The sequence below is a fragment of the Nilaparvata lugens genome, chromosome X (genome assembly GCF_014356525.2).
Source record: "Nilaparvata lugens isolate BPH chromosome X, ASM1435652v1, whole genome shotgun sequence".
Taxonomy (NCBI): domain Eukaryota; kingdom Metazoa; phylum Arthropoda; class Insecta; order Hemiptera; family Delphacidae; genus Nilaparvata; species Nilaparvata lugens.
The window spans coordinates 25701415-25718581 of NC_052518.1; the positions used below are offsets into that span (position 1 = coordinate 25701415).

The 17167-nt window shown below is 31.0% G+C and overlaps 1 protein-coding gene across 1 annotated transcript in view; it reads left to right on the forward strand.

The window, feature by feature from the left end:
- Positions 1-16875, forward strand: part of LOC111051373 (LIM and SH3 domain protein Lasp) — a gene marked incomplete at its 5' end in the record, with an annotated part of 53786 nt that extends 36911 nt beyond the window's left edge. Inside the window, 2 exons of the mRNA XM_039441862.1 lie at positions 8779-8956; positions 11881-16875. Of these exons, the coding sequence (XP_039297796.1) occupies positions 8779-8956; positions 11881-12057 (355 nt within the window). The remainder of the gene's footprint in view (positions 1-8778; positions 8957-11880) is intronic.
- Positions 16876-17167: the final 292 nt, after the last annotated feature.

Here is a 17167-nt window from a genome sequence, read left to right on the forward strand (position 1 = left end):
CTGCTTGAGTTCTTCTTGTGTGACACATTGAAACTCAAACCGAGACTCGACAGCATGATAAGAATCATTTACTGCTGGCTCACCCCTGGGAGTAATACTATCAGCCAAACACCTCCCCACAGAGGAGAAGAATTTGTTGAAGCCATTACTAACATCTGAAACACTATGTTGTCCTGTGGCTTGCCCATCCTGTATAAGCACATTTATAGGGAAAGAATTTTTCTGAGTAGGTCTTCCAGATATTTCATTTACAGTTGACCAGAATTTTTTGGGATTGTGGGAGGCTTCATCTATTTTGTTTTTATAATAATTGTATTTTGCAAGTTTAATCAAAGAGTGGAGTCTATTCCTGTATTGGAGAAATTCGTTTTTCAAGCTGATACAGAAGGGTTGTCTATTCAATTTCTTTTTTAATTTATCCCGGTGCCTGACAGATTGAATTGGACCAATGCTGATCCATGGCTTCAATTTTGTATATTTTGCAGTAACCTGAATTCTTTTAGTGTTGGTTTCTATAGTTTTCTGGATAGTTTCAGTAAACAGACGTGTTGCCACATTCACGTCAGTTTCGCTAGTAATTGAGTCCCAGTTCTGCAAAGAAAGAGAATTATTGATTGATTGCCAATCAACCTTTGAAAAATACTCATCCTTATTTGTGTGCTGTGTTTTCTTATTAGAGAATATATTCATACATATTGCGTAGTGGTCAGTGACAGCTGTTTGAACTATTATTGTAGAGGCTTGAAAGGATTGTGGTAGTCTTATAAAATAGTGGTCTATACAAGTACCGCTGGCCGGCCTAGCCACCTTGTCTATACTAGCTGTTAGTCCTACTTCGTTCAACACATCAATGTATTTCTCTTCCAGCGAACCCGGAAACACATTTAAAATGTCACAATTCAGATCTCCCGCTATAATTAGCATTTTCCTATTTGTTAAAGAATTGAGATGATTTTCGAGAGCTACTAAGAATCGAGGTAAGCTGGAGTTTGGACTCCGATATACAGCAAGAAGTTGACAGGGAGTTCCCTCCCAGTCAAAATCTATAGACAGACAGGTGGCCAGACCACCCAGTTGGAGGTCATCACATGTTACTGTGAGATTACTATCTATGTATACGACTATACCATCGCACTGATTTAGGCTATTGTAAGATCTGAGTAGCTTATACCCTGGGATTTCCAAGAGATCACTCTCGTCATTCAGCCATGCTTCAGTCAGTACAATACAGCTAAAACGATGTTTGATACCTTCTAAGATAAATGAAAACTTATTTTAGTTCAACTGCTACTTGGATTCAGTTATATTGATACCACAATTGAATACTCAAGTGCCCTAATATACTACAGTAACTATATAATATACCAGTAAATGTAATAAAAGTTTTAAAAATAAATGATTACACTATTAAAAAACTATTTCAACGAGATTTGAACAAATATTTTCTCAAATTTGTTTCGAAATAAAGTAGGTTGTTTCTCAATAAGATTTTTAATTGATAAGACTGTGGTAAACAGAATTTTTAATTGATAAGATTGTGATATTAGAATTTAAATTTCAGCATAGTATAGCATAATAATAGATAAGTAGAAAGCTCAGAGAATGTGCAAAGATATTCTTATGAAGGTTGGGCACCGATAGACAAAACACAGATCGACGCTCCGGAAACCGATGCTCCTCTTATCTAACCAACGCTAAAGAGAACAACGCATCTTAAAAACGATCTGTGATAGGTACATTTGTCAATGATACATAGGATCATTTTTCCTGGGTTATAGATAATTCATGGAAAATGACATAAAATATGGAAACCGCTGCAATATCCATGAATAATATTATCATTATTCTTTGCTTATTTTTCAAATTGTTATAAAATTGATAGTTATTATGTCAAACTTATATGGAATTTAATATTGTTTAAATTTGAGAAGAATATCGATGACCGGTGCCGACACATCCATGCACCAATACCCATCCGTAATCCTATATCATTGTTCTAAAGCAAAGAGACTTAGTTTTATTTATTACTTTTAAATACAAATTAAAATAATATAAGATGCATACTCCTATTTCTTATAAGGAGCTATGCATTATTCACGTTAGTACGTAATATTTCAGCCATTATAATTTCGATTATAAATAGTTCACACCTAAGGTAGGATTCCATTAGTATAAAGATATTAATGTAATATAATATAATATTATATATATAGAAAGATACACCTCTTTAATTATTGCTTTATATTTATTCATCTCAATATTATAGGATTTATTATAATATAATAATAAGATTATATTTAAAAATCTTTGATTATCCTATCAAATATTATAATTAGACTATGTATAATAAATAATCGGAACTATGTATGTTTTATAATTATATTTCATAAATCAATATTACAATCACCATTACGATTGTGATTATATTATAATGATTAGATGATAAGTGTTTTTTTTTTCATTTAAAACTGTAGCCTAATGAAAGAGTGACTAGAGAGAATGGAATGGAATTGCAACTATTATTTAATCTTATCTCCGATAATTTTTTTTTCTTCAAAGCTGAGGGGGGTCGATTTCGTACGATTTTCTTGTCAACTATTGAGAATACTGCTGTTACTTGTCATTCAAGGTTTGTGATAAAAATACGTAGGCCTACTGTCAGATAGATCTCTGCACTAAAAGATCAGTTAATCACTTTCGTTTTCAGTAGTATTCTAATCTACTCATTACAGTATGCTCAGTACACAATTATTTTAATAGAGACAGATTTAAGTAAGAGAATATCAATTGTGGAGTCTTTTAGATTAAAGAGTACAATTTCCTATTTTCCGTCAAAATAATAAATTGATTCGAGAGCCTACGTTAATAAAAGTTACGATTTCTCATATACGATTTCTTTGTGTCTGTAGACACAGGACAATAGCCTATAGTGTAATATCATTAGTTTTACTAAAAAAAAATATATAATCTTTTGAATCATTTGATAATTAGTTGAAAAATTAGTTTAATATTGAATAGCGGTTCCACTTAATTAAATTTAATATGTATATTAAATAAACTGAAAACTAAAATAAATATGTATATGCACATTATACACTTAAATTTTTAACGCATGCAAGACTCTCATCGTATGAATGTGGCCCTAAAAAGTGTATTAATGATAAAAAATATAATTAGTGCATTCTAAGAAAAAAAAAAATTATATATATTACTTTATCTTCAGCAAAAATTATATTTTCAATCACTTTCTGATATCAGAAAATAGACTAGTTAATGGGATGTTTGTTGATTATCCATGGGTGTTGTCTGGGTGTTGTCATCCGCAATATAGTTCGAGTTGTCGTTTCCGCGTAACTCAGCGATTTGCTCCGTATGAAAGACCCGAATCGCACGTTGACCTACGGCAACCTTAGCCATAACTTTGCAGTCTCTGGTCCAAACAGAAGTTAGTTTTTTGTCCTTCACTAGTTGTCTAGCTGCATTAAAGAGTGATCGTGTCTCTGGAGTGAGATGCTCGCTCAAATAAACTGGAGTATTAGGAAAGTGGCTGTTTAGTTCGTTAGCTGTAAGCGTACCCTTGAATCGCCTCGCTGATAACCAGTTCGACTTCGTGAATCTTGAGGTGAAATTGACTACAATTGAGGGCGGCATATTGGCGTTTTTCCTATACGGTAACCTATGAGCCGCAGAAATGTCCCATTCGTTAAAGTTAACGTTAATTGCTCTGGCAACAGCATCTAGAACGGTAAACATGTCCTCCCCTTTCGTTAATGGCACACCCGACACAAGGATATTGTTTTTGCGAGTGTGTTGTTGCAAGTCTTTTAAGTCACCTTTCACTTGTTGTAGCTCCTCTTTAAGTTGAGAGTTCTCCTGGAGCACGAGTTCGACTGATTTGCACGCATTTTCGCACTTACTAGTAACTTCCGCGAACTTTTCTCTAATTTCTGAAATTTCCAGATTGGAATTATAGTCTTCTACCTGTTTACTGGCGGATGAAGGTGTAGAGGAATTTTCAGTAGAGCATTTTTCGCAGTTCCATTCCCCATGTTTATTAACAGGGCCACTGCATTTCATATGATAACGGGCATCACAAACTGAACACTTCACACTATCTTTAAGCACTGTAACGGACTTATTACATTTTAAACACATATCTGCCATGGTTAATGTGTGATTTAACCACTTTAAATAAATAAAATACTAATTGGAACTTCGTAAAGTAGATGATTAAATTTTAGGTTAAGCCAGTTAATAGGAGAATACGGCAGGCGGCTGGCGTTAACTTGTTACCGAGCTTTCGTTTCACAGAGCGATAACAAACGATACGAACTCATCGGCTGTCCGAACTGAACTGTTGAAAAAACGCTCTAGATCTCATAGATTTGAAATTCCTCTGTATCTCTTGCACAAAAATGTTATAATGGGATGAAATTTGAACAAATTTAGGAAAAAAGTTTTTGGGCTTTTGAAGGTTATAACTAAAAAAATATGCGTTTTAGAGGAAAATTTTATAGAACAAAAATTGTAGAGGAAGATTTTAAAAATATTTTTGTCCACAAAAACGGTTGAATGTCTTGAACGGTTATTAAAATACAAGCGATATAGCAAAACCCTGAAAATTTTGGCGGCCATCTTGTTTCCGAGGTGTTTGCCTGTGATTTCGACTCATCATCATCATCACGATCCTTATTATGTTAGACCTAACGAAGAAATTGAGACATGTTCCACGGCTGTTACTCAAAAATTACCAAGAATGACATTTGCGCCCAGACTAGTGACTAGTGACTAGTGACTCAAATTCAAAATACCACTTTACTATGACTTTAAAAATCTGGTCCGCCATTTTGAATGCAACTTTATTTTTATAAATAGGAAGGTGGTCATGCGATACATGATTTCGGTACGGAATTTCAAGAAAAAATGAATGGCGAAAACCACATATCGACATCTCAAGCCACATCGAAGATATTCACAATATTAATCAATACTATTCAAAGCAGAAAGAAAAGAAAAAGTATGAGAACGGTTTAATATCTCATACACAAAGATAATTTGACGGTAGGTGTGATTGGGAATCCTATTCAAATCAAAAACACTACTTCACTGTGACTTAGAATATCTGATCCGCCATTTTGAATGCAACTTTATTTTTTTGAATAGGAAGGCAGTCATACGATACATGATTTCAATACGGAATTTCAAGACCAAATGAATGGCGAAAACCACAGATCGATATCTCATACCGTTTGTAAGATATTCCATTATCAATCAATACAACTTATGTATTTCATTTCTGACTCCCATGGCATTGATTAATAATGTGGATATCTTCCAAATGGTATGAGATATCGATATGCGGTTTGCGCCATTCATTCTTTCTCGAAATTCCATATTGAAATCATGTATGACCATCTTCCTATTTAAGATTAAGTTGATTAAGTTGCATACAAGATCGTGGACCAGATTTTTAAAGTCATAATAAAGTAGTGTTTTCAATTTGAGTAGTATCCCCAATGACACCCACCTTGAAATAATCACATTGTTTTATGAGATACTAAGTCGTTCTCATACTTTTTTCTTTTCTTTCTGCTTTGAATATTATTGATTAATAATGTGAATATCTTCGAAACGGTTTGAGATATCGATATGTGGTTTTCGCCATTCATTTTTTCTTGAAATTCCGTATTGAAATCATGTATTGCATGACCATTATTCAAAAAGATTGATTTGCATTCAAAATGGCGGATCCAAGATGGCAGACCAGATTTTTAAAATCATATTAAAGTAGCATTATCATTTTGTGTAGGATCTCCAATAAACACCCATCGTCAAATTACCTCTGTGTATGAGATATTAAGCCGTTCTCATACTTTTCACCCACTCTGTATGTATTTAGATCTAGGTTAACAATATGCTGGATATTATTTGAGTGTTTAATATTTATACGCTCGTGTTAGCGTATACTCAAATTTATAATTTATACGATATCTATTCACAGTAGGCCTACTATAAGTTATACTCGATACTTGACTCAAATATGAGTATACAGAGCACACAGAGTACCTATATCTGCGAAGGCTATTTAGAAAGTAACAAACGGTTTCTAATAAATGAAAAAGATTTAATGAGGCAATAATTGTTATATATACTTTTGAAAGAGCAAAAAATACTATTTTTCTACATAATAGCCCTCGTATTTTAACAGAATACTTACTGCAGTAGGTTTAAGTGTGAAATATTTAGTATGCTATTGAAACTATTAAAAACACTCTATCGAGAAGAATTAATATCAGCTATGATTGATTTATATATAGTATGGTATTATTGATTATTGAAGAAGTATGGTATGATAGTGGGCATTCGATGTCAAGAGAACAATCGTATCAATAACTTATTGTATGTAATGTATTGTTCAGTTTATTCTTAGAATAGAATAAAATAGATGTTTATTTCATCAAAACAATTTCAAAATACAATAATTACACTTTTTATCAATTGAATGACAATAGAAAGTACTATACAATAACTTAATTGAAATATTTTTATTATGGCAATACTATGATAGAAGTATCTATAAAAAGTAAATCACTAAAAACTTTTACTTGTGACTTACTTTTTATAGATACTTCTATCATAGTATTGCCATAATAAACATATTTTAACTATTGTATTTTCTATTGTCATTCAATTGATAAAAAGTGTAATTATTGTATTTTGAAATTGTTTCAATGAAATAAACATCTATTCTATTGTATTATTTGCAATTTTAGATCCAATTATCATTTTCATCCATATCTTCTCAGACTATTTCCTGTGATATTTGGCATTTACCATCAAGTGATTGATCTAATATAATAGTTAATTGTGTTTCTTAGTTAATTATGTAATTAAGGCGTCACTCATAGTTGGTAAGTATCCAAATGAACTAAAAGTATCAAAAGTTATACCAGTATTTAAAAAAGGAGATCCTTACGATCCTTTAAATTATAGACCTTTAGCAATTCAACCTTCAATAGTAAAAATATTTGAAAAAGTATGATAATACAGCTTATTAATTATTTTGAAACCAACAAATTACTAGACACGGAACAGTATGGTTACAGAAAAAACAGGTCTACAACAACTGCCTCGATAGAGTTTATTGAAAATATTCTAGAGAAATTGGACAAGGGTACAGAATAGTCGGCACCTTCCTAGATACAAGAGCATTTGACTCTGTAGATCACAGAATATTATTTAAAAAACTAGAAACTTATGGACTTTGAAAAAAGAGCTCAGCTGGATAGAATCATGGATTCTGGATAGAATTTGGTGGGTCGAAGTCAATAATATTACATATTTTGAAAAGTGATATTAAATCTAGTTTAAGATACATGAACCACTCTGTTCCGCAGGAATCTGTTTTGGGGCTATTTTTGTTCCTTTGCTACTTGGGGGGGGGGGGATTACCAAAATATGCGAAAGATGTAATTGAAAATACTAAATTTTGTATGTATGCTGATGATATTAGTTTAAGCATGTTCGACAAAGACTTGGATATTTTCGAAAGAAAATGTAATGACACAATATTGTTTTTAAAAAACGTTTCAAGTAAAATGATCCTATTGATAAATAATGATAAAACGAAATTTGTGCACTTCACCTGTAGAAATCCCAATAGAAAAAGTACAGTTAACCTAAAGAACATAAAACTTTTTGGTCTAGATCTAGATAACAAACTCAATTGGGAGGAGCATGTATCAAGAGTATGTAAAAAAGTAAGTACAGGAATATTTGCACTTAGGAGGCTGGCACCCATTTGTGATTTATTATCTTTGAGATCCGTGTATTATGCAACTGTCCACTCTCATATTTCATATGGCATTGAGATTTATGGTGGGACTAGTACATTTAATTTGAACAGGATATTAAAACTCCAAAAAGAAGCAGTAAGAAAATTAATTAAGATAATTTAAATAGACAAGAGTCGTGCAGGAAATTTTTTAAAAAGTTGGAATTAATGACGGCGTATGGCATTTATATTTACAGAACAATATTACACGTAAAAAATAATGATGACGAATTCCCCAGGCAATCTAGTGTGCATGACTATAATACAAGAAATAGGAACAACTTTATTATCAAAGAACACAGTAAAGAGAAGTACAAACAAAGCCCAACCTATATAGGCATCAAATTCATTACTCACCTTCCTACTAGTATTAATCAAGAGAAAGATATTACAAGGTTTAAAAACAAACTGAAAAAGTATATCGTGGAATTGGAATTGTACAGTTGTGAAGAATTTTATAGTGCCAACTTATTAAATAATAAATAAATATGATTTTATTGCCGTTAAATTCTTAGAACAATAGGCAAAGTAAAATATTGAATACAGTACGAAAAAAATAAAATCAAGTTTTACAGCAAAAAAATGTAAATTATGTATTTAGACTACCTATTTTTGATGTTTTTATTTTATTATTTTTATGAAAATAATAAATAAAGAAAGACGCATTCATGTACATTTTGATGTATGTTTTGAATAAATAGATTGATTGATTAGGACTAGAGTGTAACTTTCTCATCCCGATGGAAAACTACTTGTTATAAGAGCCTATGATCAGTTTTATTCTCATAGTTTCTTACTACTTTCTGTAATATTGGACATTTAGTATCAAGTGATCAAACTACTACTCTCAACTAAATCGTATAACTCATTTGCCTGCAATCTTAGAGCTCGATATCAATTCCATTCATATTTGTTGTAGTATTGAGCATTAACTATTGAATGATTTGCTCGAATGATAGATTTTTATTGGTGATTTCTTTCGCAGTTAATACTCCTCAAGGACGACGCATTGGTTCGATAGCAGACTTGGACCCAGTTAACGATTTCTATGGCTCGCTGGGTTCAGAATACAACCAAGGTGGTGCTCCTGCTCCCTCTGCAAATCATACGCGGACTTCAGGGGTCAGTTACCACCACATACAAATTATTATAATTAAATAATGGATCAGAAGCGAGTATAGAATCGTGCTCTTTATACGACACTAGGTGGAATCCTATAAATCAGTATCAGTGAATGTGCACTTGTACAATGTGAATAAATCAAAATCAAATCAAATCAAATTGGTTTTTATTATCATGATTTCAGGGTACAAATATTCATATTATACAACAACGTTACATCTTCTGCAACCAAACAGTCATAAATAAAACTTACAGTTGAACTAAATAATTAATCATTATAACTAAATCTAGTTGTTATTATATCGTAGCTCCAGAAAATACAACATTATATTTTAAAAAACTTCATGAAAACTCTCCACAAAGGCAAAGCCTGTGTGTGGAAGAGGGTCTTGGCGATGATTGGCTAACGTCGGACTGTCCCCATACTTGCATCTATCACATTCTTGGGTAAACCAGGTATTAATATCAGAGAAAATTTGAAGTTTAAAGGATTTTAAGTATAAAAGATGTAAACATTTAGAGTTAAATTTGGACTATCATTACACGACATTTGCTTTATTTATACAATGAATGAATTATCACTTCTATATTTGTCCTCCCAATCTCCTTTAACCAGTCATTAACATTTTTTTATAAATATTTTTGGATTTACCTTCGGTATTACGTAGATTTTCAGGCAGATTTCTATACAGAGTGTGTGCGATATAATAAGTATTATATAATGGAATGTGCTATATAATAAGTATTAGTAGTGGAATGAGTTTTGACTAGCCTTGGAACTTGAATTCCTATTGCTTCTGACGAACGAGTTCGATAGCTGTGCTCAATTTTCTTAAACATATCTTTATGATTTTTGTACATGTATAATAATATATTTCTTACATAAATTTGCCTTATACTTAAAACATTGAATTCTTCAAACATTTCATCAGTAGGAGTGCGTATACGTTTTCTTAATGCTGTTTTAATAATAGATTTCTGTGTAACTTCCAAGGGTTTTAGTAATGTTTTATAGGCACCCCATAAGCTAAAATTCCCACTTCGATAAGTGACTGAACATAAGAAAAATATATATTTCGTAGCTCTTTTAGTGATAGAATTTTGTTTAATTGGTAAAAAATGTAAATGGCTTTGCGAATTTTACTTTTCAAGAATATTATTCCCATAAGTTATTATGGGACATTATTGTAAGTTCTAATGGGGCCATACTTACATACATAAATTACGAGTTCATACTCGACGGGCTGAGTAGGAACAGTCCCACAGTCCCATTAGAATGTATGGCAATTATATTTTCATTTGACCGAACACCTACACTGATGTGTTCGTGGCAATCCAGCTTTTTAATCGGCAAGGTTTTGATCACTATGGGGAATATAATAATTGAAAATAATATGGGGTTGGATAAAATTAGTTTTAAAAATAATATTTCCACGTGGTACCGTAGTTCTCTGTTTATGGGGAACAGCTGGCAGTTTGAGTTGATATGCATGGAACCAAATTCGTGATTTCTGAAAGATGATTGGCAGGAGCAGCTGATTAGGGGAAAGATTTATTGGTAGACAGAGAAAGAAATTGACGCCTAAAACAGGTTTCAATAGTCTAATCCCTGATACTAAATTAAACGACTTGTAATTGTTTTTGCACAACACAGAAAGTTGATTCATGATAAGGTCGATTAACAGTCAACGTGACTGATTAAGGCCTGTTTCGAGGATACATATTAAATTCATTGGATTATCAAGTTCATAGGGTTTAATGTTCCATTCGATTTAATAAGTGTTTTAGAAACTGAGCCTTTAGCTGAGAAATTGTTGGAATGATGATTTTTTTTTTGAACTTTGAGAAATTGTGCTCTTGAAATCGTTTTGGAAGATTAGGTTTACTTTATCAAGTAATAATATGATAGTATTCAAAGTTCGTTAAATTTAAGTCTCTGACGTTTGGGGCTTCTATAAGTATTATTAAGACTTCTATTATAAGTATTATTATAATACTTATTATAATATGATAGTTTTCAAAGTTTCGGGCGCTCGGGGCTTTCTCTGCAGATGAAGGCCAAGTGATTCATTTCCACTGAATTCAAACAGGTCAAACAAGGTCACTGATCGCACATCATACTGGATCCCAGGTGTTAGTGTTGAAAGACCATAAATGGGGTAGAAACACAGTGAAGTAACTTCTACAGTAACTATAACCATAGAGAAACGATAGCATAAGTAGATATCCCATGGTATAGGGCGTTTATGTCGCAACTTTTACTGTTATCCCAAGCCGATAGTTCACATAGTTCTTTCCTATGCAGCTGTGTGACGCTGGTAGTCTCTCAAATTGTGCCGTTCATACACAATCACTCCAACAAAACAGTTAAAATTGACAATAATCGACAGTAATCGGCTTGAGATAACAGTAAAGGTTGCGACATAAACACCCTATACCATGGGATATCTACTTACGCTATTGTTTCTCTATGCTATAACTATACAAGTTGAACGCCGTATTCGCCAACAAGTGCCTCGTTGTGTGAGAGTTGCACATGGTTAAACATTTTTCGCCAATTCAATCAAAGATCTGATTCACTATTAGACTTTAAGGACTATTACATTATCACATCTTATTCTATGGAAGATCGAAATTATTAGTTTTTCAATTGTAATTCAATAGGAAACCAAATCTTGAATAAAATATGGTATTTTGTTGTTTAATTGGAATTCAATAGGAAACTAAATCTTTGATAAAAGTTGGAAAATGTTTGACTGTAATGGCAACTCACAGACAACCAGGTATTCTACTCTAGGAAGTTTGAATAGATAACACCTGTTGACCAGTACTTTCACAGTACACTAGTTGTGAAGTTACAAAGTGCCTAAAACATCTTAATTTTCAACTTTTTACTTAGCTAATGTAAGGAATTGGTATTGCAGCGCGTGTACCGAGCAATGTACGACTATGAAGCACAGGACAGAGACGAGGTGTCCTTCCTGGACGGTGACCTGATAGTGAACTGTACGCCGATCGATGAGGGCTGGATGACTGGTACCGTCCAGCGAACTGGCCAGACAGGAATGTTGCCAGCTAACTATGTCCAGCAAGCCATCTAAATCATCCTCTGTTTAACAAACATACTCTGCTTCAGACTCCATCCGTCAACATGGCTGCTTTAATTTACATAATTAACCAAAATATAAAACTTTCTTTTGAGCCTCTAATGCTATGAATGTTGGAAGGATGCTTAATTTTAGGTTGAACATTTCTATTAAAGCTATACGTAGCTTTAAAAGCTTACTCGTGGTTGTGAACAAAGAATAAGAATGTGTTAATCTTCGAGTTCAACTAGATTGTTATTATATTCTCAATTTTAATAATAGTAGTAATATTTAACGATCAATCAACAGTTTGATCAAATTAGGTTAATATGTGCAAATATCCCTTCCACTGCTAGGAATCGATTATAATTTAGACCCTTTAATGAATAGTGTTTATTAAAAATCTTTAAAGTTCGATAATAGTTGAATGTTTGCACGGGTCTAAAAGGAATCTGATAAAAGCTGTCAAAGACTTTTGACCGTGCAATAGTCCCCTTAACAACTCAGGCAACGAGGCTTTCCGCAAATAACAATATTTTCCATATTTTATGATAGCTTAATAATCTGTTTTATTATATTTTTAATAGGAATTACAAAGTTTTTAAATACTAATGTCGTTCTACTACTTGACATTAGTTTCAATATTTTTTAATTCTTCGAAAATATGTTTGTGCTGATCAGAATGTTTAACTTATTCAATATAAAGAAAGCTAGTAAGGTTAACTAAGAGTTTTCTCCTTTGATTTAAAAAAATCAAATATAAAATTATTTATTCCATCGTAATTATTTGTGGATATTTCTGGTACATTAGTCAATTACGATAATTGTCAATAAATATTTCTATCTGTCCAGTATTCGTACTTTATTAATTTCCATGGTTACTAGCATTGGAAGGGGGAATAATTTGATGTTGTATGGTGTATGTATATTACTATTTACTTTTAGCGTTACCGTATGTTAAATTATTTTTTCCATATGTTTTTGGGAGTATATTGCTTTGTAACATCTGACTTGAATCTTAATTATTTACAAACAGCAGCTTAAATCGACAGCTATGCTATAAAATACATAATATATTCCATCCTAAAAAAATTCAGTCATCCTAACTCAATTTTCTGTGAAGTTTTTTCAACAGGATACTAAAATAATATTATTATTTTTTCTACATTTCATTAATATTTTTACTTATATAGGAGAAAATTGTTCAGAATATCTTAAGAGTCTTAGGTCTGGTTTTTAGTTAGTTTTAACTCTATTTTAGCCCTTTTAAACTGCCTTATATCTTATTATTAGGGATTTTTTTTCATATGTAACAAAAATAGCTTTTCCTCCATACATATTCTTGATGAGATATTTTGAAACAAATGTACCGATATCTATAGAATATGTGTTAGATTATAAGAGTAGCTCAGTATGGGATAATTCAAGCTTTCAAATTAATAATATTCATTTCATTTTCGAGAAAATCAACTTTTAGTACAGTATAATAATTATTGCATAAATGCTGGTTAGGTTAACACTGATTGTCATTGTTGCCTTGCTATTACATGATTTATTCCATATCAACAAGTGTAATAATAGTTTATTTGCAAGTTAGTATAGCTTTTTCATTTTATAAGAATAGACATTTTCATGTAAAATCAAAATAATTTAATGGTATCACTGCAGAATATTCTCCCTCATAAAAGGTTATTGGCTAGAAGTATCCTTTATTATGAATAATAATTTTCATAATAGCATTTTGTCGATTGAGATATATACTAGATTTTTCTGATTTGAATGTTTTATCCTTCAAAAATTCGATTTTTTATTCTAACAGGAATTTTTCATTTGGATATTTCTTGTTTTGAATGTTTTATCTGTCAAAAAATCGATTTTTCATTCTAACAGTAATTTTCCATTTGGATCTTTTGAGATCTCATTCAATTAACGTCATAAAATTCATTCAATAAAAGTTTAAAACTCAACTCAACAACTTGAATGAAATATGACTATTATTTGGATTTTTTTACTTTTCCTTCAGATAAATTTATGTATGTGCTACGTTTTTGATAGTTTTCTCAATATCCAATTCGTGTTGAGCATTTGAAACTCTTGTCACTTTTTGGTAGAATTTAATATGGTGTAAAATCCACTTTTTTAGGTGTGTGGAGATTGTTATTTACTCATTTTTAAATAAATATTTCATACCTTCATTCATCACAATTCATTAAATTTTGTGTTTTCCTTCCCAAATAGACATTCTGCCACCATTGATACTAATTCGCTTATATGTAACTGTAACGTGATTTATTAAACTTTTTCTATTCATAGCCTTTTATAGCTTATGAATCAATTCATAATGAAAGCTCAGTAACTAAGAAATAATTCATATTAAACGGTCTGTTTAGTATCCTATAAAAGACTGTTACATATTTATTGGTCGCAGATGATAACCCCATATTACTATTCAAAATAAACTTGGAGTGTCAATTTAGAAATTTTTCAACAGTCTAAGTAAATTACTAATAATTGTAATCGCTTCTATGTAATAACTTTTTATACTTCTGTGTTTTTGGTTTAAAAGTTTTTTGTTTGTTTTTGTAAATACATTTTAAAGAAAATTCTTGCAAAATCTAAAATTAAATAGATGATTCTTGTGTTAGAACTGTAACACTTGAAGAGATAGTTGTTAAGTGAATTCAATTAGGTTAAGAATAATTGTAAATATACATTTTCATAGTAGCCTAACAGAAGTAAACTCGATCTTTTATAAAACTGCTTACTTGAATATATTGATATAATTTTAGCATTTAAATATTATAGAGTCATTAATGATAGCTCAATGAAATCTATTTTTATATGTTGAGTCCATGCAATATATATTCGGTCCAGTTTACTATGATTTAGATTATCTTGCCGTATTCAAATTAAGTTAGTTAAGGGGACTTAACTACTGTTTGAAAGATTAAACAATTCTTTTTTATCATGTGTAAGGATTTTAGAGTAATATTAGGGTTGGGTTTACATTACTATTTAACCATATTCCGAAAAGTATAGTTAAATACTTGCTCATCTATTTTTACTGTATTGAAATTTGTTTGTAGCAATTTTAAGAACAATATAATATTGCATCCCAGATTACTTCCAGCTTTGTGACCTGTCTTAACATTTTCCAATAGGTGATAAAATTGAGTCTCGGTATCAAATCTATCAAAATTTATAATCAAAAGTTTTTTCACTCACCGAATTCCCAATATCATCTTCCACAAGATTCATTCTAAATTATTGTATGTGCTGAAGAAATCCATTCAAATCGCTACTTTCGCAGCAGTAAGTCTTTTAATTGAATAGTGTTTCTGTACATAATAGCTTTTTTTTGAAATTTATTCCAGTTTGTGTTTGGTCCAAATTTCCTTCGGAATCTATACTTCAGAACTATATTGACTTATGTACATATTTTTAATAGAATATTACTCATTCTTATTCTATCAATATAGATTTATTGAACAAACCATTGTAACCTACTTCCTATCTATGTCCATTAATATTAGTATTATTTTATAACATGCTATTTAATCTTATTAGAAATCCATCTATAAAAAAAGAATAAGTTTTCTGTAAGTTCCAATCTAATAACATTCCAAGATATATTAAATTATATTATCATGGATTTGAGTCTAAATAATCCGGGAAGTTTTCCATTAATTCACTGGTTTTTGCCCTTTATGGCTGAGATTCATGTTAAAAACCCGATTAATCAGATTGCTCTATTTAAAAATAGGTTTGAATCAAATCTCGTGTTTTGCCATAACTAAGAACTGATATGAAACATTCCATTATTTTGATCGTTCAATTTTTTCTATATTCCAGGCATGTTATTCTATATGAAACATTCCATTATTTTGATCGTTCAATTTTTTCTATATTCCCAGGCATGTTATTCTATTTAGACATTATTTTAAAGGATTCAATGTTTTTATTGATATTTGATATCCTGTTATGTGAACCGTATTCAGAGTTAATTTTGAATGAATTACATCTCCATATTATATAGAAGAAGAAAAAGATGTTAGAAGATAGAACCATATAATTATAAATTGTGTGTTCCAAATAGATTTTCAACCTTCAACTTGCCCTAATAATGATGATAGTAATTATATCACGTTTTGCAAAATGTAAATATTATTGTAACCCGGAAGATATTTCCTATTACTGTAGATGTGTCTGTTGGAAATTCAATTAATTAATTAAATCAATTAATAATTCAATTAATATTACTAGTAGATTAACGATAAATAATTATTATTCTCGTACTGCACTTCTGTGTCTTCCCCCAGTGCCTTAAAATATAGCCTACTTATTTATTATTGAACTATTTGGTGGAAATACTACTACTTGACTATGACATTTGACATTTCTCGATGTTATTCAAATATAAAAGTATTTCTGTGTGATTGATGTTCAATAAATTATCATAATGTTATGTAATATTTTGATACTATTGTTACTATCCTATAATAGTTTAATTATTCATATTGAAATAGTTGATGTTTCTAAACGTTTTCATTACTCGAAGTTACTATTTATCTTTATAAAGTTATTGGTGTAATTTATCTTCATCAAAATATGCGTATATGAATGAAACTAAAGAACAAGGAAAGTGTGTTCTATGTGAGGACGATTTTCATGTTGTTGAAAATGCTTTGAAACTCACTATTTGTCTTTTATTGCTATACATTTATCTGAAATAATGTTGTTCATTTCAATAATCGTTATATTTTTTCTTCAATAAAATCAAATACTGCAATTTATTTTACTGTAAAATAATTAATAAAAACTCTTGTATAAAAATCGATTGCTTATTGTATCTCATTCACTATTAATCTTGAAAATTTCAGTACAATGTGAACACAATGCTTTGGTATGACCCCAAGTTGGGATCCTGCAAATAATGGAACCTTGGGACTGGAAGAACCAAAAATGTAATGCCACGTTTAACCAATGTATTGGTATAACTTCCCAGAGAACGTTCCTAGAAGATTCTTAGAACAAACCCGTGTTGTGTGTTGAAGCTGGATTCCCAAACATTGAAAATATAATTCCCATAAGTTATAATGGTATTTTTCATACTCGCTAGGCCGGC